Genomic DNA, 12,027 nt, shown 5'->3' on the forward strand with positions numbered 1-12,027 from the left:
AAACAGTTATGTCTTTCTGGCAGCGGAGTGAGGGTGGGGGCTGGGGTTCAGGGAGGTGGGAGCGGGTGAAAGTTCTCTGATTATTTCAGAGTCTCCTTGCTGCTTCTAATTTATTGTAAGCATCATTTCCTGTAGGATGCTTTTTGTAGAGCCTTGAAGAACTCGGAGGAGAAGGAATCAAGAAAGCTAGAGATAGAAAAGAAAATAAATAAAACAAAAGATGGCCCTGCTCTAGAATCTAATTTTTTTTTTCATTTAATTTAGCCCCATGTAATTATTGTTCACTTCAGACTTTTCACTGGACAATAATTCACATTAGTAGCCGATTATGCATTATATCCACAGATGTAAGCTATTTGGAAACTGTACATAAAAACATCCTATTTGCATAGAAATTATTCAACATGGCTGTCATGTTAAAACGAAAGCTAAAGCCTACTAGCATTAATAGACTTAGTTTATATAACAAATTTTCAAAAGAGAAACATTCACCTTGGCATGAACTAAAATCTTTGCTGAAAACAATCAGTTTATAACCACAGTTAATAATGATCACTTCTACAGCCTATAATTTCCGTAATACTCCTTTTTATGAATAATTGTAGTAGGAAAAGTAAACCACATATTACATAATTCACCATGTGATTGTAAAAAAACTTTTAACTGGGAAGTAGGCCATTGAAAAAAACAAAATCATTGCTATTAAAATGATTGAAACAGCCTTAAAAACAAAAATACTCATCTTAAGGTAACAAATGTAATCACAAGCTCTACCCTGTTTAATGTTATGAACAGTTTACCTTTCAAACTGCTATTATTTAAAGCAAAACTGGTTACAGTGGAAAAACTAACATTTGGAGAGAGTCTTTTCAGAAACATGAGCTGTAATATCCTGGCATGAAAGGGTATAATTTGTGTTCTAATCATTCAATCAGATAGAAGACATTTCTGTTTTCTGCAGTGTTCATTAGCAACCCTGGTTCTTTAAACTTAAAAGTCAAATGTTTCTATCTAAATTCTGTGAAAATTAATCCAAAAAATGCACTATTCTATTACTGAACTCTGAAACTAATCAACACCCTGGTCTGTGGTTGATAATTAATACAGAATTTTCAAATACATATAAATGGTTTAAAAAGAAAGGCATAACTAGCCCCAAATATCAAAACTATTATTTCTTTGGCACTTGTTGGCTCCCAGTGGGTGGCATCATTTTAGGCACTGAGCACCACTTACAGCAGGTTATTAATAATATACCACTTGTTTCAACCAGAACTACCTGTACTCACAGAAATCAGTATTCAAGAACCCTGCAGTTCTACTGTGGAGAGTCTAAACAACTGTGTCGCCACCATAAAAAATTTAGGTAATGACAACCTTAAAAAAAATAATTGACAAATTATAAAAGCAAAATTGAGGTTATTCAGGAATAGCGGAGGAATTGCAACTTAGGGCAAGCAAGCTATGGTGAATCATAGGCCAGTCGGAAGAGACAAAGAGAAGGTCAGCTGTTATTGGGTTTTAGGAGGAAACTGCAGAGAGTTGTTTTGGAAAAAAGTTTATTGGAGAAGAACAAGAGTGTGAGGCTGCGGTGATTTCCCAAGGGCTGCAAGCGGCGATCAGTGCGCTGCTGCTGGGCGGGGAGGGGTCTTCCTTCTTTTACTTAAAACCAGAAGATGAAGTTCCCAGGTGAAAAGATGTCCTCCTTTGTGGAGGGGTACTTGCATGAGTATACTCTCCTCAGGGCTTCCTGACTCCCTTTTAAATGAGGCTTCCTTTCTTCATTTTCATAACAACATGCACCATAATTTAAAATGGCACAATGTAAACACCATGATTATACACATTATTTACAAAGATATGCATCAATTTAAACAATGAATGAAATTTATTTGCTTTATAATCTCACCCTTTTAATCTGGCGTGTTATTAGAGATATGAGACTCCAAAGAAACATTTTTGCCCTCTGCTAAATATAAAGATGGTTCATCTCATTCTCTAAAATTTGAAGGTAAACCCAATTTTTGGTTATGATTTAAAGATTCATTCATGTTGGGGGCCATGGAGGGGCCATTCATTGGGGAGCAAATCAACAGTGCCAAGTACTGTGCTAAGTACTAGAATTACAATGATAAAAACATCGGTTCCATCCCTTGGAATGGGGGGAAGAGAAACTGAGAAAGAATTCATGGCAATACATATGGTAAGCACCAGAGAGGTCACCTAGCTTAGCCTGGGTAAAGGTGAGGTCAAGGGAGGCTTTCTGGTGGAGGAGACCCCAGAAGCGAGTTTTAAAAGAATAAGTGGCTGGAGAGGGGGCCTGGGGAGCTGAAGAGAAAAAGAAGAGAATTCCAAACAGAAGTAGCAGCATAAGCAAAGGCCTGAGGGACAGTCTCCACGACCTATGTCGACAACTAAAGCCAGTCTGCTGTTGCTACAGCATACTTCGTGAGGTGGTAAATGACTGAAATAGTCAAGTCTTAATTTTGCAAGGCCTTTTAGGCCATGGCAAAGAGTTTGGATTTTGTAGTGTAGGTAAGGGGGCATCAATGAAGAGTTTAGGTTACATGTCAGATATTCTTGGATAGATCTACTCTGACAAGAAAATGGAAGAAGGACTTGAAGTGGACAGGACTCAAGACAAGAGGCCAGTTAGGGGGCTGTTTCAGTGGTTAAGGCAAAGATGATAAGTAAGGCAATGGTAGAAGAAAGAAAAGTAGGAAAAACATTTGAGAGGTGCTTGAAAATCACCAGGATATTGAGATTGATTAGATGAGATGATGAGAGAGAGGAAGGAATTAATGTTGACTAGATTTCTAGTTGGTGACTGTACTTTATGCATCCTTTTATGTATACATATACACAGATTCATTTTACATAAATGGGAACATAACTACCATACATGTCATCTTCTGTTCCTACCTTTCACTGACATAAATCATGTTAAAAATCTATGTTCTTATAATCATATAAAAACATACATAGGGTTATTTTGTCACTGTTTTGGAAAATCACAGTGTGTGTGTGTGTGTGTGTGTGTATATATATATATATATATATATATAGCTCATTTGGTCACTCACCTACTGATAAACTGCGTTCACTACTTTTTCACCCCTATAGACAACGATAGTTACCATCCTTATATGTATGTGTATATATGCATCTTCACCCAAAAGACTCTACCAATTCTACCAGCAATGAATGAGACCCATTTTCTTAACCTAGATTTAAAAAACACTTCACTTTAAGGGAAAGAAGAAATTTTTTTTAAAAAGAGGAAGAAATTAAAAGAAAGGAAAGACAGGAATAAAGATAGGAAATGAACATAAGAGACTCTGCAAAAGAAGGCGACATGGAAGAGAAAAGAAAATGAACCAAGAAGTCACAAAGACCTCGGTTCAAATTCTGTTCCATTGAGATTTTTACCTGTCTAAGCTTCAGTTTTCCTCTTCTAGAAAACAGATTATAGCTACCTCACAAAGCTGTTATCAACAGCAAATAAAATAATGTGCCTGGCATGGTGAATGCCAAATAAACGTCAGTTCCCTTCCTCTTGCCCCAGAGTCGAAACTGTAGAGAAACTTACACCTTTATTAGATACAGCTCTTGCACTTCTGCACTTTTCCAACCCCTGGAAATAAATGAAGATGTCTCCAATGACCTCTACTTGCTAGGTTCCAGGCTAAGTGCTGGTGACATTAGAAACAAAACTAGACGGTGCCATTAAGGTCCCCACAGTTCAGTATCGCCAGAAGTTTCCTTACTCCTACTCAAGTGATTGATTCCTATTTAGCTAAGCATCAAGAACATAGCTTATTAATGTGTTAGAAAGTTTAACAGAGTTGTAAAGACCGCACTCAAACTAGTTCTACAGAAGGAAGAGGGTGTATTAAAAACAACAACAAAACAAAACAAAACCCCAACCTTTCATTACAATTATTCATTAATAACAAAATTAAAGAAATTATATTATATGTAGATACTCCACACTCCAGGAGATGTAGCTTAACTTCTCCTCCCCTTGAGCGTGGACTGGACTTAGTGACATGCTTCCAGAGAACAGGGTATGGAAAGTGAAAAACAGTAACTTCACGGTGAAGAAACCTGGCAGAATTACCTTAACCAAGGGACTGAGGTTATGAGAAACAAGGAAGGACTGAGAAATGTCACAGACCAGAGGAGACTGAGAAGACCTGACGACTAAATGCAATGTGATATCCTGGATCCGGTCCTGGAACAGAAAAAGGGCATAAGTAAAGGAACGGTGAAATCCAAGTAAAGTCTGGAGTTTAGTGAACAGTACTGACGATGTTAATGTCTTGGTTCTGACGAATGTACCACAGTAAGATGTTAACATCAGGGGCTACTGGGTGAAGGATATATGGCAACTGTGTGTACTATCTTTGCAACTTATTATTCAAAAATAAGGTTTCTTTTAAAAAAGGAATTAAATCTAGCAGTTTTCATTCAGATTTTTGTAAGACATGGGTCACGTTAATCAGTATTAATATAAATATTTTTCATCTCTTCTCTGAGATCCCATGGTACAAGCTGCAAAGCTGTCCTTGTGTAAACGCCTTTCAGTGAGATTGTTTTGTTTACTCTACTTTGCTCTAAACAGGAATAACTGTACGTTCTGCTTGCAAAGTTTGAGGGCACTTTAATTGGTTTTTAAAGACCCTAACTGATGTGGTTAACATGAACAGTCATTCTTCCCAAAGAAAGACTTGCTAATTTTCAAATAAGCATGTTCGCTTACATATAACATATCATAACATAAATATGTTAAAGAAAATGAACTTCAGATAACGCCAATAAGTTTCTCAATTCCTGATGTATTCAAGAATTCTATGTTGATACTAAATCTTTTTTTTTCTTCTAAGTTATCAAATCTCTCAGGTCTTTATTTGCATTAATGTCAGCATTTTTCATCAACTGAAACAGTATCATGATTACCTTAACCACCGTGACATGAAAAAAATTAGGAAATAGCCAGCCCTCCTGGTACATTTACTTAAGGAAAACAAACTTTTGCGACTACTCTGAACCTGTTACATTATGCCTTTGCTTTTCTTTTTAGTGGGCAAAGCACAATATGCTTTACCAAAGTGGTCAACACACGTAGTTACATGGTGCCAATAGGCAGAGCAGGACAATTCTAGGAACAGAGAAAAACCATACACAATAAAAACACCACGACAAGTTAATATGGATTCTTTCTGGTCCTCGTTCAGAAAGTACCAGTCTGCCTAACGCTGTCCTGTATTTTCTTTTCTCTGCTCTGTCTACCAGCAATATCTAATTTGCACGCTACACTTCGGCAGTTGGTGGTTTGCAGGTTCAGATCCTGGGCGCAGACCACCACTTGTCAAGCCATGCTGTGGTGGCATCCACATAAGATAGAGGAAGATTGGCACAGATGTTAGCTCAGTGCCAATCTTCCTCAAGCAAAAAGAGGAGGCTTGGCAATAGACGTTAGCTCAGGGCCAATCTTCCTCACACAGAAAAAGAGAAAACCATGATTTTAATGGTTAAAATCTATGCTAGATCTTATAGCAGCTTGAGGAGGTAGGGAACTTGGGATAAGGCTGATGTTCTTTGTAGCCTGTCACCACTGGAACAAATGTAAAGCACATCAGAGAAGAGGAAGGGACCAGCTGGTGAACTATTGTGTATTCATTGCATGAAATAAATTTTCACATGAGGAACACATCTCCATCGGAACAATGCTAATAATGACTCCATTCCCAGACCACATTCCCTAACCCTAACTCTTCCACGAAATGGGCCATGTCTGCACATCACTAAGTTAGGGATACAATCTAACCCTGGCAGAATCAAAATCATAGACCAGCAAAACGTTTTGTGATAGGGCTTTATGGTACTTCTACAGATGTCAGATGGACAGAGAGCTCATCACCTTGCTGAAATACAAGTGCCAAAAGTGAGGAATAAAAACTGCTGCAGAAGGGTGGAGTCTCAGACAGACCAACAAAGGTTCTAGGAGAAGATGGCACTTAAGTGGGACATTGAATGATTCTGAAAAGTAGAGATAGAAAGAAAGGGTGTTTCAAGCAGAGAGAACAAACTACGCAAAAATGTAGGTGTGAAAGTATATGGTAGGTATGAGAATAGGTCGATATGTCAGTGTAGTAGTGTTACGCACTGAATGTTGTGTCCCTCCAAATTTATATGTTGAAACCCTACCACCCAATGTGATATATTAGGAGATGGGGCCTTTGGGAAGCAATTAGGATCAGATGAGATCATGAAGGTGGAGCCTTCACAAATGAGATTAGCGCCCTCATGACATTCAGGAGAAAGCTTGTTTCTCCTCCCTCTTCTCTGCCATGCAAGGATACAATGAGAAGTCAGCAGTCTGCAACCTGGAAGAGGGTCCTTACCAGAACCCGACCATGCTGGCACCCTGACCTTGGACTTCCAATCTCCAGAAAAATTTCTGTTGTTTATAAGTCACTCAGTCTATGCTATTTTTTAAATAGCAGCCCAGGTTAGACAAGTAGGGACACTGGTGGCTTAAAAGAGGAGGATCATTAAGATGACATCAGAAAAGCTACGGGTAGCTCTAAAAGAACTTTAAAATCATACTAAGGAATCTAGAATTTATTTGGCAGGCCACCAACCTTTTGAGCAGAGTGGAAAAATGATTTAGTAGACTTTACTATTTTAGAGCAGTTTTAGGTTCAAAGCAGAAATGAGTGGAAAGTACAGAGATTTCCCGTATATTCCCTGCACCCCACATGCATAGCCTCCTCTATTACCAATATCTCCCACTAGACCGATACATTTGTTACAATCAATGAATTTGTACTGACACATCATAATCACCCAAAATCCATAGATTACATTACAGTTCACTCTTGGTGTCGTACATTCTACGGGTTTGGACAGATGTATAATGACAAGTGTCATCCATCATAATAGTACCACACAGAGTAGTTTCACTGCCCTAATACAATTATCCTAATGTTTTAAACTGTAAAATAGAAGTCAGAATAGATGAAGGCCCATAAGTTTCTCAATACCAGGAAGATAGTTTCATGTTAAAGAAAAGCATGACTTTCCTAGGTCATCTACACAAGATTTCATTTCCAAACAGGAAATGGAAGGTCTAAGTTAGACACCAGAGGTCGAAAGAAGGTTTGCAGGCTCAGCCTTTAGTTTTCTCTTTAGCCACATCTGCCCCTTAGAATACATCCCTTCAAGATGGAGGAAGTTGTGAAACCTCTGAGAAGGATGAGAAAACTCCATTATAAGAGTCATCCTGTAAAACAATAAGTTATAACCAAAAATTCCTCTAATTTTGAATCCCTCAAGACTAGGGAAAATTTGATGAAATAAAAAAGTTAACACTTTCAGACAAGCAAAATAGACTTGTAAAACAGCATGTGCATTCCTCTTAGAGAATCTACTAATGTAAGCATATATCAAATCATCAGATTATATGCCTTAAATACATACAATTTTTATAAGTTAATTATGCTTCAACAAAGCTGGGGGAAAAAAATGAGGAAATTAAATTCAGTTTGGATTAACCCTCCTCCAAATCAAATACATGTCGCCTCCAACGTCAATCTCCTGTCTTCCTGTCAATATCTCATCATCAACTACCTCATCAACTAGTCACGATGTTCCCATTCCTAGGATTTAAGCAAACATTCAGTCAACAAACTTCAGAGTTGAGTGAGCAGTTTCATTCTCATTTTCACATGTGAAAACTGATGCTCACAGAAGCTATGTGACACATCTAAGGCCACACGGTTAGTGGCAGGGATGACTAGAACATAGGTTGTCCAACCCCTACTCTTAATCCAGTACTCATTACACTACACCAGGATGCCTCCATAACCATCTGTGGAAAAAACTATATTGACATTGAAAATGTGGTATTGATACTATCAGAATTAGTCTCATTTTCAAAAGTCTCTGTTATTTCAGGCAATCTTATAAAGAAATTCCATTGTAACTGAAGTGGTTGAATTATTTGAACAATACAATCATCAGCGATCAAGCCTGACATATTGCTGTTAGGTTTTAATTTGAGCCATCTCTTCCTGATCATAAGGAAGACCTAGTTAAGCACATGGATATCTGCTTCATTTTAGTTAGCTTCACTGGTAATATTCATGCATGTGTTTATTCTATTTTTGATCCAAATTGCCAAGTTATATCTTCTTGTAGTAGGTTCTCTAAAAGGAAAATGATTTACAACTGTGCTTTAGAAAGCAAACTCTGTTAGCTCTATGGAAGAAAGACTGGAAATGGGAGAAATTAGAGGCTTCTAGACCAGTTAGAAGGCTACTTTACTGGTGTATGGGAGAGGCAAGCCCTTTAGGTAAGGCAGTGCCTGTGAGAAGGCAGAAGTGAAGAAGGAGGGGTGGATATCAGAAAACGAAGTCTCCAGGATTGGACACTTACTAGACAGGAAGACACGAGCAAAGAGAGAGTGATATCAGTAAATAAGATGGGCAACACCAGAGGAGGACCAAGGAAGATAATGAGTTCTCTTCAAATATGCTGAGCTGGAAGTGGACAAAGATGGTAGCAGAGAACTACCATTTCTCATCATAAACTTAGTTACATACTATTTGACTTTTTAATCTGTATCATTTGATAAAAGAAAAATTAAATTAAAAGTAAAATGAGGGCCAGCTCTGGTGGCCTAGTGGTTAAGTTTGACACACTCTGCTTTGACAGCCCGGGTTTGGTTCCCGGGTGTCGACCTACACCACTCATCTGTCAGTCGCCATGCTATGGCAGTGGCTCACATACAAAAAGAGGAAGATTGGCAGTGGATGTTAGCTCAGGGTGAATCTTTCTCAGCAAAAAAGAAAAAAGGATAAAAGTCATGGTTCACAGCAGGAGAGGAAAAAGGGAATTATCCTAAATTGGATGTTAACAATGGCATCATGACTGAATGCAATGTTTTGATTCTTCAGGTAGTATGTTCTCATATTAAAACCCAAGAAAAAGATAAATCTTGGTATATTCATACAATGGAATCCTATTCAGAAATAAAAAAGAATGAATGACATACAGGCAACAACATGGATGAGTCTCAAAATAATTATGCCGAATAAAGACGCCATACAAAAAAAGAGGGTCCATACTGTATGATTCCATTTTTATAAAACTCTAGAGAATAAAACTCATCTATAATGACAGAAAGCAGATAAGTGGTTGTAAGGAGTAAAGGGGGGGCATGAAGAATCTTAGGGAGGCACATGGGGAGACTTCTGGACGAGATGGATATGTTCATTCTCTTGACAGATGTATACATGTCAAAACTTATCAAAGTGCACAATTTAAATACATTCAGTTCATTCTATGTCAATTATACTTCAATAAAGCTGTTAAAAAATCCCAGAAAAAAATTTAAAGGATATATTTCCCTTCTTCTCCAGTCATGCTTTCAGTGGAAGTTCTTAGCTTTTTACAGCTAAATTCTCTCTTAAAAGTATCTCTTTTCTAACAGTCAAGGTTTTAAAACAGTAACAACAAAAGATTCACTTTGAAAAAATCAAAAACCTAAGTCATAAAATTGATAACTCTGGCCAACATGAACTAACCAAAGCTGCTCAATGAGTTGAGCGCTGCAAACCAAAGCAAAGCAATGTGGCACTACTGCAAATAAATGTATGATTTCTGTTATTTCAATACTGAAACTAGTCATTGGTTCCCTCAACCCAAGCTACTCACCAGTCTTACTTCTGAAGCTTCCCCAGGGACCTGCCAACGTGCCAGGTTAAGATGTACTGCACTAATCTAAAATGTTCCTCTTATATAATAAGTGTTAAATATACCTATTAAATGTGCTTCCCTGCAATGAACGCTAAAGTAATTTTATCTTAAAAACGATAAACTTATAATTCTGTATTGATAATCACATGCAGCTCAAACTGATTTCCAGTTACAAAACATGTATGAAACAACGACAATTCCCAGAAAGAATATGCATATAATTAACTACCCAGCACCCTGAAAGTTCAGGATACTGTATGAGAATCAATAAGTAGCATAACTTCCTTAATAACCTTCACTTAGGCGATGAAAGACAGAAGGCAATTCATATCTCTTAGCTTTGACGAGAAAGATTAGGATCATATCCCTATGCCTTTGGTCCTGTCCAAGCTGGGAAGGCCACCTCTTGCATTGGTGAGTCTGCAGCTAGCTCGTTGAACTTCCCAGCACCAAAATCAGGGCGTCCCATGTGAAATCAGGTCTAAATAGCTACACTGACAACACTCAGCTGTGACTATGGGCAAATTACAGATTCTCTCTGGGCTGAAAGTGTGTGATTCTAAGATGGAGAGAGACCAAGAGTTGAGTCTCACACTATCAATGGCTTCCACAGCAAAACCAAATAAGGTTCCACAGAATCCATACTTCCTTCCAGCAGCCTTGCTTGATATCCATGAATTTTGTAATTATTTTTAAATGACCTAGATTACATAAATATTTGATATTTTAAGATTTCTTAAATTTGTTGAAGTCTTCAAGAATATAACCTGTCCTCATTAAGCCCCTATAGTAAGCAGCCATTAGTGTTGGTTTTCCTGATGCTTTTAAAGATGATAAAAATGTTTTACATATCTATAGGTGAAAATAATTGCCAAGTGACTGTTAGTTCTAAATACACATTAACTACTTGTGTTATTCCTAAATACAGATAAAATGTCACCCTAAAACTGCCTATATATGGCAGTCCACTGTGGGGTTGGTTGATGTTTTGGCACCTGAACCTTTTCACTGTTAGTCATTTCAAGCTACCTCTAATTAACTTTTCCAAAAAGTTCTTAAATCATAGCAGTAAGGGATAATTCCTTCAAAATCGAAGTAGCATTGGGTACTGTGAATCAAAACTTTTTCATTATTATTAAGGATACAAAAGTGGAAAATACTTAGATATTCTGTATTTTAAAAATTACATTATGACATAAAATATGAAACAGGAAAACCATGAGGATGTAGCGGAAAGTACAGCAGAAATACCCAAAAATGCTAAGAGAGGCTATCCTCGACGGTGAGACTAACGGTGGATTTATATATCTCTTCATTTTTACAACAGGGAAAAAAATCTACATAATTTAAACAGCTAACTTAGAAAACATGTAGGGTGTCCTAACAGTAATGAGGTTAAAATCACAAAGATCATGACACGAGAGAAGCAAGAAACCACTGCGATAGAATAGAGAGTTTGAGGAACTCTAACAGATACACCCTCGCATATTATAGAACACACCACAAAGAGGCGAGCTTCGTCATCTGAGAAGAATAAAAACCCTACAGTAGCAAAGAATGGCACCGTCATTTCGTCTCACGATATCACACAATCGAAACATGGCGCAAATCAATCTCACTTTTTATAGAACCTCAAACAGTCAACCCTAACCACGCCAACACTCTTGCAGTCTCCCCAGCCCACGTGTACACCCTGAATTGAAGAGATGGATTTAATTGTCCCTCTTCGAGAACCTTACTCATAATCGCTACTCGCAGAGGAGTAAGAACCCGAGTCGCTGACCCGATCTTCAGGATCACAATCCTCATCTTCTTGTGAAGAGCGCTCTGGGCTCTGACGCGAGCCGCACAAAACCGGAGACGCCATCATCAGGGAGGCAGCGGCTACAAGCGGAGTAATTCAAACCTCGCAGCGACGGCTCGCCGGAGCCGCCATGTTGCTTCCGCTAGGGCAGCGGCAGAGGCCACGTGACCACCCGTCCTTAGCTGCAATTGGTGGCAGCTCGGTTGCCAGGGAGACGGAGAAGCTTCCCGAGTGAACTAGGTTAACCGAAAGGAGGCGCTGAGCAGAAATTTCTGGGAGGGCGTTTCGGAGGAATGGAAGTACCTAGAACTTCATGGTTTCCGCTCTCCTAAGCGCACTCCTTTGGAACAGCGTAACTTATTAAAACAGGCGGAGAGTCACTGTTTTTTTCCCTTTTCCTTCCCGTTTGCACTTTGTTTCCACGCCTAACAGCTGTCCAAAGCCTTAGAGGCGTTCAG

General features: G+C 38.4%; 1 protein-coding gene across 6 annotated transcripts in view; it reads right to left on the reverse strand.

Annotated features, from left to right (window-relative positions):
- The window catches only part of INTU (inturned planar cell polarity protein), a 72,064-nt gene extending 60,300 nt beyond the window's left edge, over positions 1 to 11,764 (reverse strand). For 3 of the 6 annotated variants that reach the window (XM_070609132.1, XM_070609130.1, XM_070609129.1), the window contains exon 1: positions 11,505 to 11,743. In XM_070609132.1, the coding sequence (XP_070465233.1) occupies positions 11,505 to 11,635 (131 nt within the window). In that variant the 5' untranslated portion in view covers positions 11,636 to 11,743. Of the gene's footprint in view, positions 1 to 11,504 lie in introns of all 6 variants that reach the window. The other 3 variants (XM_070609128.1, XM_070609133.1, XM_070609131.1) reach the window with 3 other exon arrangements.
- Between the last annotated feature and the right edge of the window lie 263 nt (positions 11,765 to 12,027).

Source organism: Equus przewalskii, chromosome 2 (assembly GCF_037783145.1).
Source record: "Equus przewalskii isolate Varuska chromosome 2, EquPr2, whole genome shotgun sequence".
Taxonomy (NCBI): Eukaryota; Metazoa; Chordata; class Mammalia; order Perissodactyla; family Equidae; genus Equus; species Equus przewalskii.